Source organism: Hipposideros armiger, unplaced genomic scaffold (assembly GCF_001890085.2).
Source record: "Hipposideros armiger isolate ML-2016 unplaced genomic scaffold, ASM189008v1 scaffold_211, whole genome shotgun sequence".
Classification (NCBI taxonomy): Eukaryota; Metazoa; Chordata; class Mammalia; order Chiroptera; family Hipposideridae; genus Hipposideros; species Hipposideros armiger.
This window is the reverse complement of record NW_017731561.1, coordinates 1,978,735-2,003,353: the sequence shown is the minus strand read 5'-3', so window position 1 is coordinate 2,003,353 and position 24,619 is coordinate 1,978,735. Positions and strand designations below refer to the sequence as shown.

At 41.7% G+C, this 24,619-nt stretch overlaps 1 protein-coding gene across 8 annotated transcripts in view; it reads left to right on the top strand.

Moving 5' to 3' along the window:
* Positions 1 to 24,619, top strand: part of EBF1 (EBF transcription factor 1) — a 382,581-nt gene that overhangs the window by 329,327 nt on the left and 28,635 nt on the right. For all 8 annotated transcript variants that reach the window (XM_019654003.1, XM_019653999.1, XM_019654002.1 and 5 more), the window contains exon 11: positions 18,730 to 18,818. In XM_019654003.1, the coding sequence (XP_019509548.1) occupies positions 18,730 to 18,818 (89 nt within the window). The remainder of the gene's footprint in view (positions 1 to 18,729; positions 18,819 to 24,619) is intronic.

Sequence of the window (24,619 nt, the reverse complement as noted above, 5' to 3'; positions counted from 1 at the left end):
GTAATATTGTTATTTCGTTTTCTCCAAAGCTATGGGAGCTTATTGGCTCATGTCACCACTCAGGGTGCTACAAACAGGTGTACTGGAACCCCACTTTCACCCTGTTTCCTACCAACACTGTGGAGTGGTGGGGATTCAAATGACCCGATGTGGTACCTTCAATGCCAGAGCCTAAGGTCAGGGCTGGAGGGAGTCAGGAATCTCTTTTCTGTGTTTACGGAATCATAGTCACAGTTGATTTTGGAATCTTGGCGAAGGGGAGCATAGTCAGATTCTGAGTTTATTTCAAAAGCAAAATCAGGCTGTTTCAAAAGATGGCATTGCATATTTGGGGAAATGGATCTTCCTGAGGGTGTCTAATAGTTTCACGAAAATTTAAAAAAAAAAATTTCAATAGAGCCCGAATAGTCCCCCATGCAATAAGAGCTTAAATATGTGATATCTTTTACAAAGTCTAATTATAAATGTCTTCCTCATCCGAGACATAACCTCACACCCTCCTGACTTCAAAAGACCGCACACTCAGGGTACCTCACAGCTAACGTACTTCTCTTGAGAGGCTTTCTGCCCCTGACAGAGAAGGGCGTCAATCTGGGTCTCTTCCACAGGGGCTTGCCATGTTACAACCAACCTGACAAGACTCTTTGGGGGACACAGCTCAAACCCCTGCTAAGATCTTTCTGCTCTGGAGAGAGAAAGAAAAGTGCAACTCTGAAACAGGCCAGATATTTCAGGAGAGAAATGTGCAATTAGTTGTTCTTCCCCCCACCTCCTTTTATCATTATCCCATCCTTTTACGTCCACGAGGCTCTAATTTGCAAGCATTGTCTTCCCTCAGTAGGCACATTTGAAGCCTGCTTAACTGGTGTGCAGAGGGCAGGATGGCATTATTTGTGACTCCCTCGCCACTGACTCAGAGCAGTCATGGGAGGACGTCAGTTTTGCAAGGGCAGCATTATTTGCTGTTCTCGCTGCTCGGCTCCAGAATGCTCGTTTGCTTGCGAAGATGAGTGCTTAATGCACTCCCTTCTTCCCTCTCCTGTCCCCTCCACATTCCTGCTGAATCTCACATTCCTCTAAGCACAGCCCCGAGAGTGCCAGCCTTTTGACAAGCCAGAAAGAAGACACTCTGTGAAAATGGGGCATTAATGGCTTGTGAATCCGAGGATAGTTAACTGATGTGCGCGCGTTCAATTAAGATGAGTTTTTCAGTTAAAAGACTCCCTAGGAGGAGAGCCTTCGTTCTCATTTCTGGGGTATGAGCAGTTAATGAAGAAAGCAGATCCGAATCCCACCCTGCGAGCTTGAGCTGCCTCGAGATTCCATACAATTTTCAAGTTACTTGATTAAGGAAAACTTGCCAGGTGAGATTAAACAAGCTGCAAGGTGATAATGGAGAAATGTGTGTCATTTCTCATCTTTGCTGTGGGTGACATCACCACCCTAGACCTCGCAGAAAATGGTTTGGGGCTGAAGTGTGATTCGTTTTGGAAAGTTTCCCTTTTGAAACTTACGTCTTCCTGGAGTCAAGTCTTTATATAGCATCTATGGAGATACATTTATATTTTCAAGTTGAAGCCAGATAGTTTTGCTTGAGGCATCTTTTGTTGCTTGTTTCACTCTGTGTCGCCCTGAAGGGAAAGGTACCATCATTCTTCCAGCGTCTTAGCTAAACGCTTCTGCAGAGGCAGTCCAGTGTGAGGGCTGAGTAAGTGGGTGGGCGCTGGAGATTGACTGCCTAAGTGTCAATCCTGCTTCTGCTTGGACTGCTGGGAAATTCGGGCAGAATCCATCACCTCGCTGCCATCCTCAGGGTCTTCCCTTATCTGTAAATGCGCTGATGACAACAGCATGGCTTTCATAGGGATGGCTAAGAATTAATGGTGCTGAGCACAGTCTCTGGCACATTCTAACTGCATCAGTTATTGTGGGCTACAATTCTTACCATGTTTCCATTACAGGAATTTAGGTTAAGTCTGTGCACATTGTTTTTAATCCCAGGGGGTTTTACAAAACAGGTTTTAAGAGAGAGTGGAAAAAAAAAAGAGGTGGACACTTCATAGACATTGCTCCATGATACATTTAAGGGTCCTGGGAGCCTTCATTGGTCTTCTTGTAGTTAGTGTTTATTTTATAAAATGGCCGGCCCCTTGGCTTTGAAATGGCCAGCAGTTATAAGAGATGGATCTTGTAACGAAGATGTTGTCATCTGAAGGGTAGGTTTGATGTCCTTTGTCATAGGTGCATCTAATTACGCTTCTTTTCACTGCTTACCTATCTCTCACCCCCATGCTAACGGCCTCAGTTTTCTCATCTGTGAAATAGGAATACTTACCTCTTGGGGTATTGAAGAAAAATAATAAGCTGACAAAAGTAAAATGCTGAGGACCAGTTCTCAATCAGTGATCCTTTTTATTTAAAATCAGGCATGTGTGGGGGACTGAGGCAGGAGACCTGGAGTGAATTGGATCCAACATTTGAGTTTTGTTCTGATTTGGCTATTAACTAGCTGTCCAATCTTACACTGATCACTTAGGGCCTCCAAAGCTTGGTTGTATTTTCTTATAGTAGGAAGGATCTTTGCAGCAATAAAATTATGACATTAATTGAGTGAAATACTTTTGCCCCTCTATCTGACCACATCAAGAAATCAAGTTGTTAATTCCAGAGTTAGAATGGAGACTTTTAAAAACTAAATATTCTTACCTAAAAGTTGTTTTGACAGCTTTTGAAAAATGCAATCCAGTATATTTGATTTTGCTCTTAAAGGGTCACAGTACCTATTGTCCCAATATAATCATAAAATTTTTCCATCTGGGACTAGGTCAGCAGTTTATCAAGCCTCATCTCTGCCCCTGCAGATATGTCTCAGCTCTCAGAAAAACCCAGCAACTGGATTTGACACAGTGGCCTCAGGCAAAGTGAATTCCACAGATGGAGTTAAATATGTATTTTCATTTCCTCTCAATTCACCAACCTCCAGTAGGGGCTGGCAGATTGAAGAGAGAGAATATGGAAGGAAGGTCACTTGTTTTTTCTTGTTCCCATTTATGATTCATTTTAAGCTGCTGCATCACACCCATTAATTCAGAGGGAATGGGAAGATTCAGTTTGGAGAATTTCAGTCTTTAGTTTCAGTTTGAAGGAGGAAGAGAGCCCAGGGGAGTCAGAGCAAGAATGATGCCTCCTTGAGTACAAGATGGCATCTCTGAAGATTCACAGGCTCGTGTGGGCCAGTGCCCACTTGGAAAAATAGAGTTGTTAGAAGTGGTTTGTGTGGCCATAGGGCTTCCTTTTGGGGACGCCTTGGAACTTGATGATTTAGCCTCTGAACTTAATTTTTTATCTTCTTCACCCATAGATAGCCAATTTGCCCTCTAAAAAGCTGTCCCCTTTTCTTTTTTTTTTATTGTTAGTTTCAGGTGTACAGAACAATGCAATAGTTACCCTTTTCACCCTCACAAAGTAACAACCCCCCTCCCCCCATCCACTGCCCTCCCACCCCCAATATCATGCTTATCTATTACAATTCCATTGAATCCGTTCCCGCACTCTACTCCATGTCCCGAGGTTATATATGTATATATAATTATCATTGACATACAGTATTATTCAACATCAGTTTCAGAAATACAATGCGGTGGTCAGGCCTCTACATCAACTATGAAGTGGACTCTCCAAAAGGACATGGGTCCATCTGGCCCCCTAAGGAATGCGTACAACATTATTGATTGTATTCCTCGGACTGTCTTTTTCTATCCCTGCGGCCAAATTACAATTACCCAATTGTATTGTCTCATCCCTTCCCCTTCTCCTTCATCCCCACCCCCTCCCGACTAGCAACCCTCAGTTCTTCCTCTGTGTCTGTGAGACTATCTCCATCCACTTCTCCCACCCATTCAGTTCCTTAGAATCCACATATAAGTGATATTTGTCTTTCTCTGACTGACTTATTTCACTTAGCATAATGTTCTCTAGTTCCATCCATATTGTTGCAAAAGGTACTATTTCCTTCCTCTTTATAGCTGAATAATACTCCATTGTGTAGATGTACCAAAGTTTCTTAATCCAGTCATCTACCGATGGGCATTTTGGTTGTTTCCAAGTCTTAGCTATTGTGAATAACACCGCAATGAACATAGGGGTACATATATTTTTTTGGATTAATGTCTTGGGATTTTTTGGATAGATACCTAAGAGTGGGATTGCTGGGTCAGCTGTCCCCTTTTCTGACCAACCATCAGTGTATCCGAGTACTTTGATCTCCACGCAAATTGCTGTCATTGAGAATTAACCACACAAGTCACTTTTCTTAGTAAAAAATGAGCCTGCAGTTGCTTTGTCAGTGGACTAGTGGTGTTCTCTAGCTGTATCCTGTTATAACATCTGTTTATGATGCACGTACCTGAGGAGGACCATTTGTAGGTTTTAGGAAGGCTAAACAGAGAGATTAACTAAATGTCTTCCCAGGAGCTAGAAACAACCCAGAGTAGGACTAATGAAAGGCTAGCCATGACATCCTTGAATGTGGAATGGGCCACGCCACCCTGAAAAGTTATCAGCATCACTTTGGCTAAGCCCCTCCCCCACCCCCAGCACCCACCTACCCACGGTATGTCATGTAGACCAGGAAAGCCTCCTAGGCACTTGGGATGACAAGTGAAAGATCAGTGCCTGGAAGTGGAGGCTGGTTTGTTTCTTCTGGTCACATTAGCAGATTACCAGGGTGTTTGCTCACCGATCAACAGCAACAGCCAGCATTTCCACACTCCTGGACAGTGTGGTTCATGTCCAAATAGAACCCCCCACCCCCCACCAACTTTATTCTTTTTTCCTCTACATTTAGAGAACATATTATACCAGCCTGGTGATTGCTATCCAATTTAGTTTCCAGGTCCCCCTTTTTTGGGGGGCGGGGGGCTAAATTAAAATGGGAATCTGAAAGACGCTGGGTCAATAATTTAGTGACTGGTCCATTCTCTTTAGCTCTGGAGAGATGACATAGGCATTTAGGCATTACTGGGATAAATTCATTAAAGCGACTTTCAACAGAGATTTGGTGAACATATACGACACAAGTAGCCTTCTGTGCACCTGGCTTAGGTGGATAAGTTCAAGCCTTTTCCTCACTGAGGGTCAGAACCAGTGTCAAATGTACAGAAAACCCACTTATGGTCCTTGCTGCTCCCTTTGGTTTTTATCTTCACAGTAGGTTTAACCTGACCAAGAAGTAATTACACCATATTTTTTATGTGGTGCTTTATTACTTGCTTTTCAAAATTGGTTTCCAGCGTCTCATGAGCTAATAGCAACAAATGTGTGATTGTAATGTTCCCTCCGTCAGGAGACGTGGGGTTATTGCGGAAGTGGCCACATACCCATTGCCCACACAATAACTGTCACTCCCAAAGCAAGTGAATGGCTTAACTAAACAGCTATTGATTGTAAGTCATCAGGGACCAATATTAAGACCACCAGCATCCAAAGGAGAAAATTGAATTCTGGTTACATATACAAATGTAGTTTGTCAGTACTTTTGTTGCAAGGAGACCTGGTCCTCCGTGGTTCACAAGTCCAAGTCTAAAGTGGGTTACAGGCAGATAGAGTGGGTTACAGGCAGAACCTCATTGGGGTGCCTCAAGTGATCAGCTTGATTCCATCCACTTCTTTAAAGAGAGGCGTCGAGATTTGGAGCAGAAAAATCCAAGAGCCATGGAAAATGCCCTCATCCGCACTCTTCCCACTGGACTAGCAGGAATTGACGAAGTCTAAAGGTGAACTTAGCTTTTGTCTCAGGGCACTCAGAGTTCTACACCCTTTTGGGGGACTGAGTTGACTCCAGTCTGGGACTGAGTGTCCTCTACTCTCTCACACACCTCTTGTCATTAGCTAAGCTTTAGCTGGGCAAACAGGTTTGCCAACAAGCCTTACTCACTTGGTGTGTTCAGCTCTGTGTATGGGCATTACTGCATGAGACGAAACAAAACTGGAGCCTCCGGGTTAACGCATTCGGGAGTCTTCTAAAATTGTGCACACACCTATGCTAGTGATCTTGGAATGGTCTACTTCGAAAGCTTTTCCTCAGACCTCTCCTGGCTGGTGACTCAGCTACACTAGATGGTGTGGACAAACCCTGTCAATTTTAAGCTCCCCTTTTAACTTCAGTGACATTATTCTTTCCTGGTATTCTTTCTACATTTTTGACCTACCTTTGTCCTTTGGGCCTCTGAGTCGTTCTGTAACTATTCCTTAACTGTTAGTATTCCCATAGCACTATCTGTCCTTGGCTGTCTTCTCACACCAATAGTTTCAGCTATTACCCATATCTTATTATTACCCACATCTTAGCATTGCCCATAACATTAACTCCATCCTTAGTCATCTTCCCATTTCAGGCCTTTATTTCCAACGATGTAGTAAACATTTTTACATGGCTGTCCCATTGGCATCTAAAATGCAGCATGTCTGAATGAACTCATGACTTTTTCCTCCCATTTGTTGTTTTCTTCTTGTATTCCTCATGCTGCTAAAGGGCCACTCTGTCCACCCAGCCAGGTACATTCACAGTGTCCTCCATTCTTTCTAACCCCTCACATCTAGCATGCTAATGAAGTCATGTCAATTCTATTTTTAAAATATTCCTGAAATCTCCCTTTTCCTCTATGGCCACCTCATCATTAGTTAGTCCTTCATTTTCCATTTGAATTATTGCAATAGTACTGACTTTAAAATCTATCTCTTATTGGACTCTTATGGTTATGTCTTTGAACTAAAGATCTCACTGTGTCACTCCTATGATATGGAAAACCTTCAATAGCATCTTGTCGCCTACCCGATAGGATTCTTAGCAAGGCACGGGAGGCCAATACTGCCTCATGGTTACTCTTCAACACCCTACATACACTCACTATATAAGCTGTGCTCTCTACACACTGGAATATGCAACCTTGTTTGAATGCATCGTCCTTTTATATCTCTGTGTCTTTGCTCATGCTGTTCCTTTGGCCCGGAATGCTTTTCTCCACATAATTCCAGTAGAATACTCCTATTTCTCCTTACACATCCAGCTCAAATATGTCCTGTTTGGTAAACGTTTCCCTGACTCCACTGAAGAATTATCTGTTAGCGCTTCTGTGCAGTGTACTGTTAGGACATTAGAAGTGCTGCTGCTGGCTATCTTTTTGCAGCTGCTGATGAGAGGCCTGTCTCCCCACTGGATTAGGCATTCCTTAAGGGGACATCATAGAGTTTAGGGGAGGTTTTCAGATGGAGTCGTCTCTAGCTGGGGATGCCCAGGACACTGGACCATGTTGTACTTCTTTTTCTTTTCATCTTCTTAAGCACACGGCCTTGTATACAGCAAGCATCCAATTTTATCAAATTCATTAAACAATGTAAAACATCCTAAGTCTGGGAAACACTCCCTTCTTAATTACGTGTCTATTGCCTAGCTTTCTTCCCAATTGGTCACAAAATGTATGTTGTTTTAAAACAATTGTGTCGTACTACAGATAGAGCTTGATTGCAGGGCACTAATTTGAACATCAAAAGTGGTGGAATTCTTTGGACTGTAATTTCAAATTAGTGTAAGCGAGAAGGCTGAACCCCAAGGACAAGTGAAACATCCTCATACTGTATTTTTCACATTGTTCTAGAATTCTGTTTATGTCTTTCTGCTCCTGTAGATGCTGGAGTTTCCTGAGAGGGAGGAAGATGTAAATGTGTCTAATTAATCCTGTGTTCCCCAATATCTGCCCCTATTTCTAGCCCATGACAGGTATTCTGTAACTAGTAATAACAGTTGCCCGTTGGGTGTTTATTATGTGGTAAGCACCATACAAATAGTACCACATGACACCTTCACTTTACAGATAAGGAAGACGTAAAGAATGTGACCGTTCCAAAGGCGTGCTGCTGGCCAGTAATGTAGTCTGGATGCAAATCTAGCTGTGTGTTCCTCCAAGAGTAGGAACCGAGGGAAGAAGGCTGTGCTGTGAGAGAAATGGAAGTCAAGTGAGGTCCAGAGAAAATACAGGTTTCCATGGGGCATAAGTTAAGACAAAGCAAAGGACTCGAGTAGATTACAGATAGAAGGATGTATGGGGAGCAAGAAAAGCATTAGAAAAGCCTGCATCCCCAAATTATTAGAGACCTGTTCTGCAGGCCTCTTGGTCGTCTTCACTTGGCAAACAGGTTAAGAGTAGGAGGCAGACTGCTTGGGTTTGAATGTCTGACTTCTCACTCATTAGCTCTGTACATTTAGGGAAGATGTTTAACTCCTCTGAGCCTCAGTTTCCTTCTCTGAAAAATGGGAATAACAATATTACTTCCTTTTAGAGTTGTGGTAAAAGTTAGGTAGATTGATCCATGTAAAGTGCTTGGCACATAGTAAGGCTTTAGGAAGTATTAGCTGATGCTGCTGTCACAATGATTATTGAGAAGAAAAGACACAATTAATGAATACCATGGATCCTTGTGGTATCTTAGCAGTTAATTAATTCTATGCTTCTGAGTGGGATCCATGTTCGCTAAACTTATGCCCCAAGGTGTCCCTGCCAACTTACATGGGTGCCATGGGGAATTTTTTTTTTTTTTTTTTTTTAGCTGAGCCATCCTGCTACCTGTTGGCAGCTCAGCGGCTGCTCAGCTCGGGCTGGACGCGAACCGCTGTTGCTCAGAGCTCAAACTCTTGAGCGAGCTCTTAACCAACTGAGCCATTCAGCCGGCCCTATACGGGAATTTTAAATTTGAGGGAATCAAGTGATACTTTACGTCTGTCAGATGCCACACAAACTACTAGGTCAAGCTAGTTCGTAGCATTGGATTATACTTCATTTCTTTGGATGGTGTCATAGCTTTGCAAAGCTGGATTTTCAGCAGTTACAGAGGTCAAAAGGAAGTGTCTTGTGAAAATGAACATGGAATACTAGAAAAGAGTGTGCTGATGTCCAATCTTATTCCTAGGTTTGAGAAGTTGGGTGGTGCCCAACAGGGGCACACACCCCATTAGTAAGCTGTTGTTTTTATGTTAGAATGATATAAAAGTATTATATATTTTTTTCTTCCAATTTCTTTATATATTTTTTCAAATGGCTACTAAGTTATATAATACAACAATATGAAGCCAGATGGACATCAGTAGTTAATAAACAGAGCCTCTTGGCATATTTCTTTTGGCTTAGAGGCACTGTGAGTAGATTGCTGAGACACTCAGGTGCTGTGAACAGGGAAGGTTTGGGCAGCTCTGGAGTAGACAATGAATGAAGTTACACTCAGAATGTCGGTTAAAGCTAAAAGGGAAAGGTTCCAAACTTAGTTCGAGTAGAGGAGCCTTTCTGGCTGAGTCTAAGGCAAATGAGACACAGCAATAATAATCCCTTAGGCTGGGTCAATACTAAAGAAGTATTTATTTTATATCAAGATGCTATTTAGGTTGGAGTTTAGGCTGATAAAAATGTCTAGGCTTATGACAAGTTCTCTTTGACTCCATTAAAATGTTACCAAAGACTCATTTAATACTCTAGTATCTGCAAGTTACAAGTACTTTTCTGTCTTATTAGTGGAATTAATGGATTACTTGGAGTTACTTTTATTTCGTTTTTCTTGGGATTTTTTTTTTCTCCTCCCAACCTGACGGTCTGCAGAGCTCTGCTGTCACTTTATTATCGAGCTCTTCCGAAACCTGTCCACTGGTTTAGACGAAACAAGTCTGTGAACAGTGGGAGTAGCGTTTTGAGTTGTCTCATAAAACGGTGATATTAACAGTCACATGCAGGACCTCAGCCCAGAACTGTGCGCTCGGTTAGCGCAAGGCTCAGAGAAGGGTTTCTTAGCTTTGGAGCCTGATTCGGTGCCATTCCCCGCTGAGAGCCATAAGTTGCTGGTAGCTTGTTCTAGGAGAGTAATAAGTATTGTTGTTTAGCAATTGTGTTGTTGAAATTCAGCTCCACTATGTCTGACAGTATTTATCTAAAATACTTTCCCTGGTGCGTGTTCAAGTTCCAGTAAACCGTGTCTTATTGTGCGACCTTTTCATTTTCCAGTGAAAAGGGATCAGCTCGTCAGATAAAAGCTACAAGCCAGAGTACAGGAAAAATGCGTGCTCAGAAAATCCAAGCATGATTGAAAACAAGATGTGTTAAATCAATGCGGTTTATCGCCTGCCTATTCCGGGCAATTGCTGTTCTAAGCTCATTCTGAACAAACACTGGATGATAAAAGTATGGTGTCAAGTGCTTACTGGGGTGGGAACGCAAGAAAACATGTTTATCAGACAGGCTGGGTGATTTTTACCCCCTTGATAACCGTTATTGTCAAAACTCTTTGAGAAGAAATCTGAAGAACAATTATAGAAGGAATATTACTCTTGTTATATCAGAAGATATGCCAGTAGGGGAGAAAATTATGGATTTATCCTTACACGTTAAGAAAGACAGAGTGTGTTGGTCTTCACTATTTAAGCACCACCACCCATTACACAGCGAAAATCATCCTCTTCTTGTTCCAATGAGCAAATCTGGCTTTGAAACCTAATCATAAATGATCCAAAATTTAAAAAAAAAAAAGAAAGAAAAAGATTGAAAACAAAATAATAATAATAATAATAATTAGTAATAAAGTCATGAAGATCTTCAAGCTTCTGTTTGCTTGAGGGATTTAATTTTACTTTTTCCCTTTCATCACATTTGGAAATCTAAATCAAGGCCAAGCTGTTCAGAGCACATCATACTCCATAATGGGCAAATTTCTCATCAGCTTTATTACAGTTAGAGAGCAGCACACTTTTCCCTAATTATTGGATGTTCACCTACTTTCCGATTTAGATACGGAGTGTAACCCTCCAGGGCGAGAAAGGGTCTGTTTATGAAGAGATGCCCCACTTCTGCCAGTGGCTTTTCACCAAGGATCTTCTAGAAATACCAACTGGGTTTGGTATGAAATAAGTTGGTTTACTGTAGCTCGACAGCATTTTGGGAGTCTATTTTTCCTAAAAGACAAATTAACTTTTGAGAGCCTACCTCAGACCTAGAAGTAGAACTTGATGAGACAGAAAACACAATGTCTTGATCATTTGTGGCACAAGTTTGAAATACCAGGATGGCTTTGCCAGAAAATTTTTTGTTAGGTGATGTGGTAAGCTTCAAGAAATCAGGCCAAGTGACTGGGTCTCCTGTGCAAAGTCAGGGGTCTGGGAACAAGGATTCCTCCTAGTGGATTCCTCCTAGCTGGATTTCTGTTTCGTTTAATTGATTTGGTAGTAGCAAAATGCTTCCGTTCCAATTTATGCAGCTAGCTCTTTCTGTACCTCAGTTTCTCACCTCCCGCTGTGAGTAACAATTTCTGACATTTATGTCAAGAGCATATTGAAGGAATCAATGAGATAGTATCTATAAAGCACTTTGGTATTACTGGGAAAAGGGTCTTATATCAGGATATATTTAAAATGATGCTTCTAAAGTAGTTATTGTGATTCTTAATGTATCTATCAAAAACCTTCAGAGGCCCTTATAACTTAGAGAATAATTGAATTCAGGATGCAAAAATCTTAAAAATTAGTTTTCTTATGCAGATGTCTTTAAAAGTAACTGTCAAAGCATAAGTTGGTATACATTTTATGAAGGATAGGTAAGAAATATATGTATGGAAAGCCTTGAAATGTGCATGTTGTTATATCCAAGAATCTCTCCTGAGTGTTGTTGATTATAGCACTCTCAAATCAGTGAAAATTTGGGGGAAAAAAATACATCCCCTTTCACAGGGGATTTGTTACATAAATTATGGCCATCCACATAATACAATAAGCCACAGCCATTAAGAAGAATGAGGTGGATATAAATATGTACATAATCTATATTTATATAAAACAGTATTGTGAAGATGTCTGAAAGCATACATACTAATATGGAGATTATATATGAGTGGGGCTATTATGCGGCTTTTATCCCTTTTTTGTGTTTCTTTTGTAATTTTTATACACTAAGAATGTATTTGTTTTAAACTTCGAAAAACAGTAAAGCTATTTCCATTTTGAAAAACAAAAGAAAGTCCCTCTTAATTCTTCCTTCCTGCTCTTGATTGCTTTTGCTTCTGGAAGAGTTATTAATTTCCAAGCATGCGCAAGCTCTTTGCATTCCAAGTGACAGTCCTCAGGGCCTAGCATCTCTTTCTCCACGCGTCCGTGCATTCGTCCTCCTGGGCTCTCATCCACGTTCCAGCTCCCTTTCTCCCTCCAGTCTTTGCCTTGTGTGCTCTGGCTCCACACTTTGTAAAGGGGACTTGGCCACATATGCCAACTGATTGTACCCTCGGTAGAGAGAGGCTATGACTTCCTTCGCTTGATTTTTTTTTTTTTTGAATCTCATAGCTGTTGCCACACATCAAGAGATTTGAAGACTACAAATAAGAAGTCAGAGCAAGTTCAAAGCCAGTTTGGAAATTTTCCTTTGGCTCCTACATTGGTAGATTCTGCCCATGTTGGCTTCGTCCTGACACCCTTCTGGTTCAGTTACAGCTTTCTGCAGTTCTGTGAGCTTCTTCCCAAAGCTCTCCTGGACCTCACTGGCTCATGAGGCCAGGAGCCAGGCTGGAAAAGCATTTCACACTGCGAGCCGGAGCTTCTCTTGCGAGGCATTGGGCTTAGGTTTCTTAGGGGACTGTATCCCTTCCACCGAAGAGACAGACGACCCTGAATACCATTCGTGCACTAAGCATCTAGGAAGCAATGAAATGTCCCAATGCGTGGAAACGCAACAAATCTCTTCATTAACCATATTTCTGGCTCTTGTTTAGGTTTCTGGTTGATTTTTTTTTTTTGGTTTATATATTTTAAATTCAATCTTAAAGATAGGTTTGTGACGATAACTTGCTGTTTTATTGTTTACCTCTGGTTGTTAATTTAGTGACGGAGGGGAAAACGGGGCCATTATAGAACAAAAAAAGGCTCTGCCTGACACATATGTAATAACTCTCATGCCCAGAATGGATCTGCCTTGAAGGGAAATGCTCTGCTGATACTCCTTTAGTTCAAATATAGAGGAGTCACCAGGGAAGGCTGGAGACCCAGGTGCTGGTTTTATCATTGCCTCTGCTCTGAGGTTTTATTTATTACTTGGCATAGAGTCTAGATATTTGTTTGGACATTAAATGGCAATAGAATATAAATATGACCTTCCTAATATCTGCATTTCTTTTTATTTCCAGTCAAAATGACATCATGTCACACAGCCATTAAAAAAAGGAAATTAAAACCCCAGAAATATGTTAAAACACTGCAGTGAGCCGCTGAGCTATAAAAGCAGGGAACTCGGTGCGCTCACGTTGGAATGGCAACCAGAGCACTTCCCCCACCCCCCCCAAATGCTGGGAATACAGCTCTCCAGCCTCTCGTTTCCATTGTTTCCAGGAATAAGTATTCAAGAAGTTAAGGAGGACGGAGCAGTGGTTTTTCTGAAAGTAAACTCTGAGAAGAGAAAAATCAGTTTTCATAACTGAGGATGTATCCGTCTTGACGACATGATTTTAACTTGCAAATAAATCCCCTTAAAGAGAATGTTCCTTATTTGATGTGTTTGTAAAGTGGCTTTAAAAAAAGAAAAAGACAAAAAGCATGAAAAGACACAATCCATGTACAGTAATACCTTGGTTTGCGAGCATAATTCGTTCCGGAAACAAACTACTTGTATTGCAAGACATCGCTCGTTTACCAAGTTAAAATGTATTAGAAATGTTTGCTTGTCTTGTGGAACACTTGCAAATCAAGTTACTGTATATGTATTTACTTAGGATTTACTCATTATCAGATGTTCTGAATGGATTTGGTAATCTTGTCATTAGCATTCGTGCATAAAATTTAGTTGTATTATTCTAAATTGTATCTGCATACAGCATTTCATGCTGCATGAAAATGTGGACACTGCAAACAGTAGTTCTGCATAACCAGAGCCATTCTGCCTTGACCAGGACCTTCTCCCAAAGGAGAAGGGCTCTGCATAGTCTGGTTCTGTGTAAAAAGGTACTGGTTTTCTTTAGGGGTGTCTGGGAAGGAACCCAAAGCCATTCACTTGTAAGCAGTCTCAACACACCGCCAGATGAAGTGGCTTGATTCTTCTTAACCGCTTAATTAACATTTAGTTTTTGAAAACAAATGACTTCAAGGAAGCTGAAATGCCAGCCCCATGCATATATTCCTGTGCTTCATGCTAATATCCAATCCCCAGTATCTTCATAACTATGAAAAGACCCTTTTGAAATCTCAGTTGATATGCCTGCCCTGCAAGCCTGCTCTCCTGTGTAGAAACATTCGATCTTACTTTTTCTGCATTTATAGAAAAGTTTCAGGCTTACTGTAATACATGTACACAGCTCCATGAGGTCCTCCTAAGCTTACTCAGCTCACACGTATCTACCTCCAAGTTTGAACAGGACAGTGGAAGCCATCTTGAATTCAAATGTTTGTGGCTCCCCAGTAACCTGATCATGCTTTAAATCCATGTGTCCCCTCTAAGTGTAGTGTGACTCTGGTGAGGGCTATGCCAGAAACAGGATCAGAGGTGGTGACGCACCATCTGACTGTCAGGAAGGCAAGAGAATGGACTCTTGAGCAGGAGGAGAGCCTGTCCGTCGGAGTCGGAGCTGTGTTCCCACTCTACAATCAAAGTTGTTCACCTGTCTTTTTAGATTGGATTACATATACCTTTCAGAAAGTTTATTTTTAAGGGCTTATGGTGTTGTGACACAAAACAGTTAATTCCTACAGATGCCGTCTGAACACATGGTAGGCACTATAAATGATTATTGAATCCATGGAGAATTTATTATCTTGTGGAATTTTTCAAATGCCCACATTGGTCCCATTTTATTCTGATCATTTAAAAATTGAGGTTTTTCTTATTTGGGATTATGGGTTTTTCTAAATCCGTGACCCTCCCTTACTCTGTTTCCATCCCTAACTGGTTTAGGGTGATGCCCTCTCAAACCCTTTTCGGAGGGTATGGACTGGGTGTTTGGGAGCAGGGCCACAGAGCTGCCTGCTCTCATCAATGCATTCCATTTGCAATTTACATTCATCTGGTTTTTTTTTTCCCCAACCTGAAATGCTCATGCTTCTTTATTTGTTGTTAATTATGCCCAATTAAATTTTTTTTCTTCTTTCTCTGCTAGATTCTCAAAATTGTCCCAAGTTTTAGGGGAGAAAATTGATTAGTCCCATTTCTCCTGGTGTCCCCTGAGTCCTGTGCTTGAATACAATGAGGTCACTTTGTTGAAAGATTAACTTTATATTACATTCTTGCAGGGTAGGTGTATGTCCCTAAGGTACAACTACCCCCACTGGTGAAATAAATATACCATTCTTTATGATTCCTCCCCGTTCCCTTCTCTGTTGATTTTCAGAGTTTATGAATAGTCACATATTTATACAACTGGCCAAAAGTATACTACTTATTTTTCTTATAGTCTGTAATAACCTATGCAAGGTTATTAAAAGGGTATACAGACCCCTTTTAAGGCATAGTTTCTTATGTCATTACTTTATACAAGCAGGTCAAATTCCATCTCAGCAATAATCTCTTGCTCTTAACCTTTTTCTCTGATTATAAAAGTAATACATGTTCATTGTGGAAAATTTAGAGAATGCACAGCACAAAGAGAAGGAAGAAAAGGACTTTAAGACCCACTTCTTAGAAATAACTACTGTTAGGCAGTTTTTATACACAGATGCATTTTCTTCATTCTCGGTATGTTCCTTTAAAAAAAAGTAACCATATTGTCCACAGGCTCCTGTAATCTGCCTTTGGACCTAGCAATATGTCAGTAAATACTTTTTTCCCAATGGCATCGCTTTTGTGGACTGCATTGTATTCCATTCCATGGGTATGCCATCATTTAACCATCCTCCTCTCTAGACATTTAATCTCTTTTCAGGTTTTTTTAAAGAATATTTATCATATGCTCCTCCCCACTCAGTAATTCGTTGAATTTTTTTCTGTAGTCAGTGCAGTCAGAGAAATCATCAGGCACCTTTGGATTGAAGACAACAAGCTTTGTCTTGCATATCTTTAGTGCTATCTTTGTGTACAGCACTGGACGATTGCATCCTAATACTCAATATCGAAATTGAGGGCAGGTTAACATACTTAAAGATATGAGCATAGAGCACATCATAAAGGCATGGGAAATAAATTCAAACCCTTTGTCTTACTATCTGAAATATTTCTTGTAGCATAGTGTACTTCCATAGAGTAGATGCTTATTTTTCTTTGAATAATGAGTATAATATATCTAATTCAATTACTCTTTGTGGCAGCAGAATGACTTCTCCTCAGCTCTTTAGCTATTAGTTCCATATGATATTTGAATTGGTTCTCTTAATTGCAGATATTAAGTGTCAGTCATTCTGCTGTGTGTTGGCATTTGGCTGGAGAAACACAGCCTCCCCGCCCCCATACATCAGATAGTCATTCAGTGAACAATCACAGTTCCTTGACACAGGAGGAATGAATTCGTTATGCAGGCAACTGAAGCGGTGGGTCAACAATGCAAATTTTGTTGGTGGCTGACACTGAAAGCTAAAACCAAGAATTAGAATTTTCAGAATGCTGAATGATGTCTTCAGATGCTAAAATGATGCAATTAATTGTTGAAAGCTCTTTTCATGGTTAAAACTTCGTCGTTGGCAATTAGCATTGGGGGTGAGGCATGGATGTGCTATATGACTTAAACCTGCGTGCTCACTCATCTCACCTGCATGCATTTCTTGATTAAGTAGTGTGGATTTTACGAGCAACAGCTTCCCTGCACAAAGAGTCCTCTGGCTTTTTCTCTACAAGTCTAATTTGAAAGAAAGAATTCTTCTCAAGGGTTTAGAAAGTAATCACAAAATGGGAGGAATGATAAATATTGTGCCTTAACTCATATACTAGTACAGATAGAGAGATTTGGTACACCTGGGTATAATTTTAGTTAATTTCCACAAGAGACAGGTTGAAAGTTTACTGTTTGGAAGGCAGTGGGGGTGGGAGGAAGCATGGCTAAATCTCATATTTGCAAAAATGATTACATTATCTGAAATGAAAATGCTACTCTATTAACAACTTCAATAAGCATTGCATTTGGGAAAAAATCTTTTTAATAAAAAGTTACCTGAAGTTTGCTCTAACTTAAAATATACAAGTGAGGAAAAAGTACTTACTCTGATTTATGTATCTTTTGGAGGTGTAATTATTGGCTTTTTACTCACCTATGTAAAACAATGTACTTTTGTAAATGGATTTCTGGCCACTTTATGCAGCTTTTTTTTTTTCTTCTCCTATTTTTTCCTACATAAAAAGTAAGCACTGTCAATCAAGGAATTTTAAGGTTTATTTCCTCTTTAGAAATGATTGATAGCCTTTTAGATTTACAAGTTGACAAGTTAAAGGGTTCTATTGGTATAATTATGTACTAAATTCACAGTCTTTCAATTTAAATGTCCTTTTAAAACCACAAGATTATCATACCTGTATTTTGAAAAGTGGGCCAGTCAGTTTGGGTTGGTATACAAATTGCTTCCATTAGCCTTGGGACCTATTTGAATTTAATACAGTTTTTTAAAGTTAGTAGTAGTAGTATGAATCTTTTAAAATTTAGGTTAATGGAAATGCATTTTAAGTAAAGCATGTGGCAACTTGTTTTCTAATGTATAGCTAAATGTCAGAACTACAAAGACTGTCTTTTTATTCAGTATGGGAGAAAATATGCAGTGGAATACTTTGGTTACACTAAAAAAGAAAAGAAAAGAAGAAAAGAAGCTCCCCACCCACCCATTACTTAGAGGATATGGGGGGATATCTGTATAGGATGGAACGCCCATCTTTTCCTCACCAGGTGAGGAAGGCTGAAGAGATTTCATGCCCTGGGGAGGAATTTTGAGAATGATAGACCAGAGCCCACTTTGGATTGCGTTTCATTTAAGAATGCTGTGAAGAAGGTGTAGTCAGTATGGGTACAACAAGGCCCTTTGTCTCCAATTATTATTATAGCCGTTTAAAGAATTCTTGGAGATCCGGCTGCTCTAAGCTAGCGCTCCACAGAGGCTGCAGCACTGTTACTTCCCTGAAATGATATTGATATTGGTGAATCGGCCCGTCCTTTTAAATGTATTGTAGCAAGGGTATTTTCAATGCCTATCTCTTGGCAGATCCCATCGAGGGCTGAACAGGCTCTCTATGCTGAGAAGACCCATGTCCCCTGCCCCTCGCCGCTACACTCATGTAGGCTTTAAAATGGCATAGAGGGCACTGAGATACTGTATCAGCTGCCACTAGAGATTTTGCCACTGAGAAAGGGCTTTTAACCCTCCTGCTTTTTAGAATCTGCAGATACCCTCAGACGAGCCCTTGAGCACTTTGACTTCAGCTTCTGGCTCAAGTGAATCCTCAAATCGCACATCAAATGCCATTTTACTTTTCTGTTCTCAATAATGTAAGGAATATAGAATTTGGCCGGAAGAGCAGAGTTCAAAACCTGCCCCTGCTTGTTCTTTGGAGCGAGTCGCTCCCCACCATGGTAAATAGCAGAAGTAGATGGTAGAAATGTCCAGCAAAGAGAACATTGGTCTGATCATTTCATGATCTAATTCCAAGGTAGCAATTAAGCGTTGGACTCCCTGGTTATTTCCATACCATCAGTGTTGCAGTCATGCTCTGTTTTGTTTCCTGAAATTGTTCTAATCGTGTGGCTTCTTCATTGCAGCTCTCAACGAACCCACCATTGATTATGGCTTCCAGAGGTTACAGAAGGTCATTCCCCGGCACCCCGGTGACCCCGAGCGTTTGCCAAAGGTCAGGATACCGCCTCTTTGGGTTATAATTTCTGGAAATTTGGGCTTGGGTGATTGGCAGAAAACTTTGCCATTGAGAAAAATTAGTTCATAGATAAGCAACTCTATTAATATTTTTGTGCTTTTGTGTGTTGGGTGTTATAAGGTAAGCAATACTAAAGGTAACAAACACTTGTGTGCCAGGTAATACCATACTTACTTTTACATATATTACATCATTTGTTCCTCTCAAAAATCCTCTGAGGTGGGTACTATTACCACCTCTATTTTAGAGAAGAAAATAAGCAAAGAGAGGTTGAATCATTTGCCCAAGGTCACACAGAATGTAATGGGATTCAAACCTATACCACCTGGCTCCAAAGTCCAGGTTACTCATCACTACATCATCCCAGTTCACAAGAGGACAAAGGACACTGCTTTTCTACCTACGTGAAAATCCATACTTAGCCCTGGTGAGGGGAGAAGAGCGAGAACTCAAAAAAAACATACTGGTAGATCTTGCAAGTGGGCAAATGAGACAGACCCTCCTCCCTCTAGAGACAGCCCCCCAAGAGGGAAATAAGGCACAAAGGTGAGAAGTAAAACGAGAATTCAAGGTAGAGGAATACATGTCATGCTGCCATATGTCACTAATCGCCAATGTGGAAAGAAGGCAATCCACGTATATTGACTTCTGTTCTGTACCCGCTGTCCATGTGAGGAAGATCCCCACCTCTGTACCCTGGGCCCTGTGTGGGAGAGCTTGCTACACACCACGCTGTACGTAACAGAGTAGAACAGGTTTGTTGAACATGCGCAAGCAGAGTTCTGCTGTGAGGACGTGGAGGAGAGGGCAGTTAAATGCCAAAGAAGTTCAAAGTACAGAATTAGCTGAGCTACTGTTCGCTGTTTACTGACAGTGAGATGAAATTTCACAAGGGAAAAGTATTATCTATTAAATGAGTGGGTGAGAGGGCCTCTCCTGCCACAGTAAGTCCAGGGCTGTGTCACTTCTCTGTCTGTTTCTCCTCATAAAGTCCTGATGAGAACGAAGTTTGCATCCTTCCTAGTTCAGCAAACTTCTTTGGGGGATCAGTTCATCATCAAATTTGATGTGTGTGCCTGCTGCCCTGGGGGCAGAGCCACCTGTCAGGATGGGCCCATCCCAGAGAAAGCTGCCCCCACAAACTACTGTGCAGATGCGAGGGGCTCTGGGTTGGGAGAGGGTGCGCTGCTGCCCCACAGGAGGCAGAATTGTGACAAGCAGAGGCATTTGTCCTCTGCCTAGACCTCAGGGGAAGAACCACACATCCTTAAGCCTCAACCCTCAGCTTCTCAGAACAGCCTCACTGCCACCCAACGCTGTTCACCTTGTAAAAACTCCTTAGAAGCATGTCACCTGAGGAATAAGTCACAGGATGTGTCTGTCTGTTCACACCCTTGTCTTTGGAAGTGGCTTTCATATTACACATTCCCGTTCACCTTGACTCATTCTCGGTGAGCAATTCCATAACCTCAAAATAGTAGTGAATGGCAGTCTCCTTCATAGCCGTGGATTCACCTTTAGGCTCCACCGTCCAGCAGGAACCTAGCTCCCATGCATCTCCTATGGGACAATAATTGGTACTTTGATAGCACACTGAATAATGTCTACCCAATGGTCAGCGCCTTAGGTGTCTCAGTGGTAGAAAGAAGGCCATGGGTGCAATGCCAGATTCTTCCCACTGTTTCCATTTGGGGATCGTCTTCACCTTACATTTGGCATTTGATGTCTCTAGAGCAGCAGTTCTCAACCTGTGAGTCACGACCCCTTTGGGGGTTAAATGACCCTTTCACAGGGGTCACCTAAGACCATTGGAAAACAAAGATATTTACATTACGATTCATAACAGTAGCAAAATGACAGTTATAGAGTAGCAACGAAAATAATTTTATGGTTAGGGGTCACCACAACATGAGGAACTGTATTAAGGGGTTGCAGCATTAGGAAGGTTGAGAACCGCTGCTCTAGAGGCTGCTGAGGGGACTGCAGAGGCAGGTTGGGTAGCGTAGAACTCAAAGCGGGGGTAACAACTGTGTAATCTGAGTCAGGATGTTGATGATGATGATGATGATGATGATGATGATTAGCAAAATTCTTGACCTCTGTGCCTCAATTTTCTTCTCTGTCAAATGGAGATGTAATATTTCCCACTTTTGGGGACTGCCACTTTTAATTACTTCTTTAGCACTCAATCGAAGGTAGCGCCGTGTATTTGCCAGTGGATAGAGCAGGACCCTTGCTTCTAAGAGTTCTCCCATCCAGTCTCTGCAGAGCAGGAAATCCTAACCCTGGTGAGCAGTTGAGTCTATGATTTCTCTCCTGTGCCTCAGCCTCTTCCCCTGTAAAATGAGGATATAATCATGTTGACGTCACGGGGATCACGTAAGGATAAAAAGAGATGATCATGTGGGTGCCCTCGGCACAGTATCTGGCCCACAGTTGCCACTCTGTAAATATTTATTGAAAAAAATAGAAAATAAATCTGGTGTAAGCTTGAGGTCTAAAGAAGCCAGGCAGTAGTTTTCTTATTCATAAAAAAAGAAGACAAATAGGAATATGAGGTTGAGCTTTCTGTGCTTCTTTGTCAAAACATTTTACGGTAGCATATCACGTTCAGGAATATTGAGCAAATAGCCCAGGCACGTGTCACTTCATCCCCGGTGGCCCGATGGTGACACTCCCAGCTCCTTTTTCCTGGGTTTGGGAAGAGTAAGCCAGGACACAATGGATCTGTGTGTTAAGGAAACACTCCACAGCTTGCATCTACCAGTTGCCTGTGCAGGACTGTGGCTGGAGCCCACCCCAGGAAGCTCTCTGTGTGACTCCATCAGAGTGGCTGTCCCTCTTGGCTCAGAATGTTAAGGTGGAGTGAAAGTTCAGGAGCAGGGTCAGGAAGTGGCGGATGGAGCCAGCACGAGGTATTCCTGTGGGCTGGGGAGATTTCTACCCCTGCTGTCCATTGTTAAGGGGACAAAAACTGGGCTCCGCCCATTCTTAGAATCATGGTCAGTGTTTGTCAAACAGGAGTGTTCCAGTGAGCCGTGGACCACACACCTTAAAAAACAAACTGTACTTTATTAAACCCATGTGTTTGCGAATAGACAAAGCTAGATTCATACAACCACCCACATATTCTGTCAAATGAAACGGCTCCAAAGACCAAGCAGACAGCGTTCCATAATAATATGCCTTTGTATACTGGCTTGTGCTTTCTCAAAGAACTTATACATGCTTTGTTTTATTGGAGCCCCTCTTGTGAGAGAAGGCAGGAAAGCAGATATCATTCCCGTTTACCAAATGGAAGAACGGGAGCAGGCTAAACCCTTCTCTGTAAATTATTTTGTCCCTGAAAGTCACCATTAGTGATAGTTGCTGTACACACAAATTTAAAATGCTATAATTACGCTAACCCCAGATGTTTTTTTGGTTTCCTTTTTCATGTGCACATGGGGAAGGGCAAGCTACGGTTTTTAAATCGCAGCATTCTGTTCTGCTTCACACAGACGCACCTTCCTTTCTAGGTCCTGGCAGGAGGGAGAGCATCATGTGACCGATTTGGGGGTGAAGGTTGACTTTTCTTATAATGTAGAGGTGAGAGGGCTGGGGACTGTGCTCAGTCGGAAACGCTGTGGTGCTGAGATGCATAATGCAATCCAGAAACATTGAGCAGGGAGCGTTGTCTGTTTTGAAGGCCAGAGGTGTCTCCATGCCCCTTCGGTTTGCTGGTTGTCTTCTGAAGTGGTCAGCGAGCGTTAGTACCAAGGCAGTAAGAGCAGACCCTGAGCTTAGCTGGCATTCCTTGAGTTAGCAGTGGACTCCAGGAAGCAGACAAGGTCTACTTAAGGCCTAGCATGGCTTTATTGAGGTTTTTGAAGAGCATGGAAGCCAAGAGAGAGGGCTCTCAGGTCAGACAGACATGGATTTTGAAAACCAGATCTGCTGCTCAGTGCACGTGACTCAACCTTCTCAGCCTAGGTTGTCTCCTTCTTAAAGCAACTGCCCCACAGTGTTGCTGTTGGGTGTTAATGAGATAATTTATGCAAAGAGATCTCTCTGGCATATAGCAAGACTTCAGTAAATGGGGGCTACAATTGCCTGGAAGGTGGATGCTCCCCATTTCACAGGAGCCCGAGTTCCCAGAGAGCTGGTAACTTGCTACAACTTCACAGCGAGCAAGTGGGAAACAGATTCGAACCCAGGTCCTTGGGCTCAAAAGTCTCACAGTTACCACTGCATCAAGTCCCCATTTTTCTCTCTTATCTGAAAACCCACATAAAGCTGCCTTGAGGCGATTAGCTTTTCCCTCCATCCCACCACACCCCCATCCTACCTACTTAAACCCTCACCAGCTTTCTTTCACTTCCCCACTGAGAGGGGTTGGCATAGGGACCTCCACAGGGCAAAAACATAGTTTTTCTCCAACAGCCAGTCCCTCTTTTGGAGAAAATAAAGCAGTTTGAAAAAAAGCAACAAAGGCGGCATTTGTGTATTTTGCTTTATGGAGCTGAAAATATCTGGTAAATTGATCCAGGGGGAGTAATAAATACACATTACTTTATCTTGTTCTTCATGTCCTATACCCCTGAGCCTCGATAGAACAACACCACTTAATAGACTTAAAAAAGAGTAATTACACTCATTGGTTGTGTGATTTTTCAGCCCTCCCAGCCCTGCCTGACCTTCTAATTTAGCTCACCGTGTCTAACTAATGCATTTATATTCATCTTTTATGAAGCATGTATGGTACAGAATTGACTTGAGAGCCTTTTCCAAGCTGTCCTCCCAGGCCCCCAATCTGGTTAGTAGTAAGGAGAGTGGGAGCTATCCATCTCGATACATTTGCATGTATAGATAACGCATATGCATGGCTCACGGCATTTTTTATTCTTTATGAAACATAATAAAAAGTATTTATTACATTTTTACTTTAAAGCTTTTATACATTCTAGCATTATTTACAGCTAAACATGCAGGCAAAAGATGCGAGTGTTTTTAAAATGATTACTGTTAATGTCTCTGCTTGTCAGAAGTGCTTAAATTTTCCTGCACTTTGTCTAAAAACTTAGTACTGTTGCCTTTTAAGAACAACACATTTAAAAGATCTTGCAAGTCAGATTTGCAAACACTGCTGACAGTTCGTGATGAATGATATTGCAAAATTTGCAAGATGTTTGTCATTTTGCACAGCTGAAATATAAAGGAGTGGATTAAGAAATGTGAAACCCCTGTGGCAAACAAGCATCCCAAACAAAAACCAAAACAAACCTCAACCAAACCTTGAACCCAGAGAGCACACACACCAGAATCTCTCACCCGGGTTTTCGCTCCCAACGTCCCACTCAGCCAGGGGAACCCAATTGTTCTCAGCGCATTTTCTCTCACCATATGGTCTCCTCATTACCATACACTAACAGTCCATATGGGAAACTTGTGAAATGAACTGTATTCATTTTAACTGCCAGATGAGCAGCCTTTTGCTTTGCAAGCTTAGCTTAAGTCATCTGCTGTCTTCGTGTTGTTATGGCAACCAGGCACCAATAAAACATTCTAATCTACTGTAAGTGATCACAGTATTTTAAGTGCTTGCCTATAACTGCCCTCAGAGGGGAGGAGAGAGGAAGGACTGCGTTTGTCCAAGGAGCACAGGGCTACTCTTCATTCCAGCAGGTGTCAGTAAAGAAGCTGCTGAGATGGAGGGTGAGCTGCCCGGGTAGCCATGGAAGAGATAAGGATTGCAAGGAAGGTGGATTGCGGAGGGATGGATGGTAGCGAGGATGGAT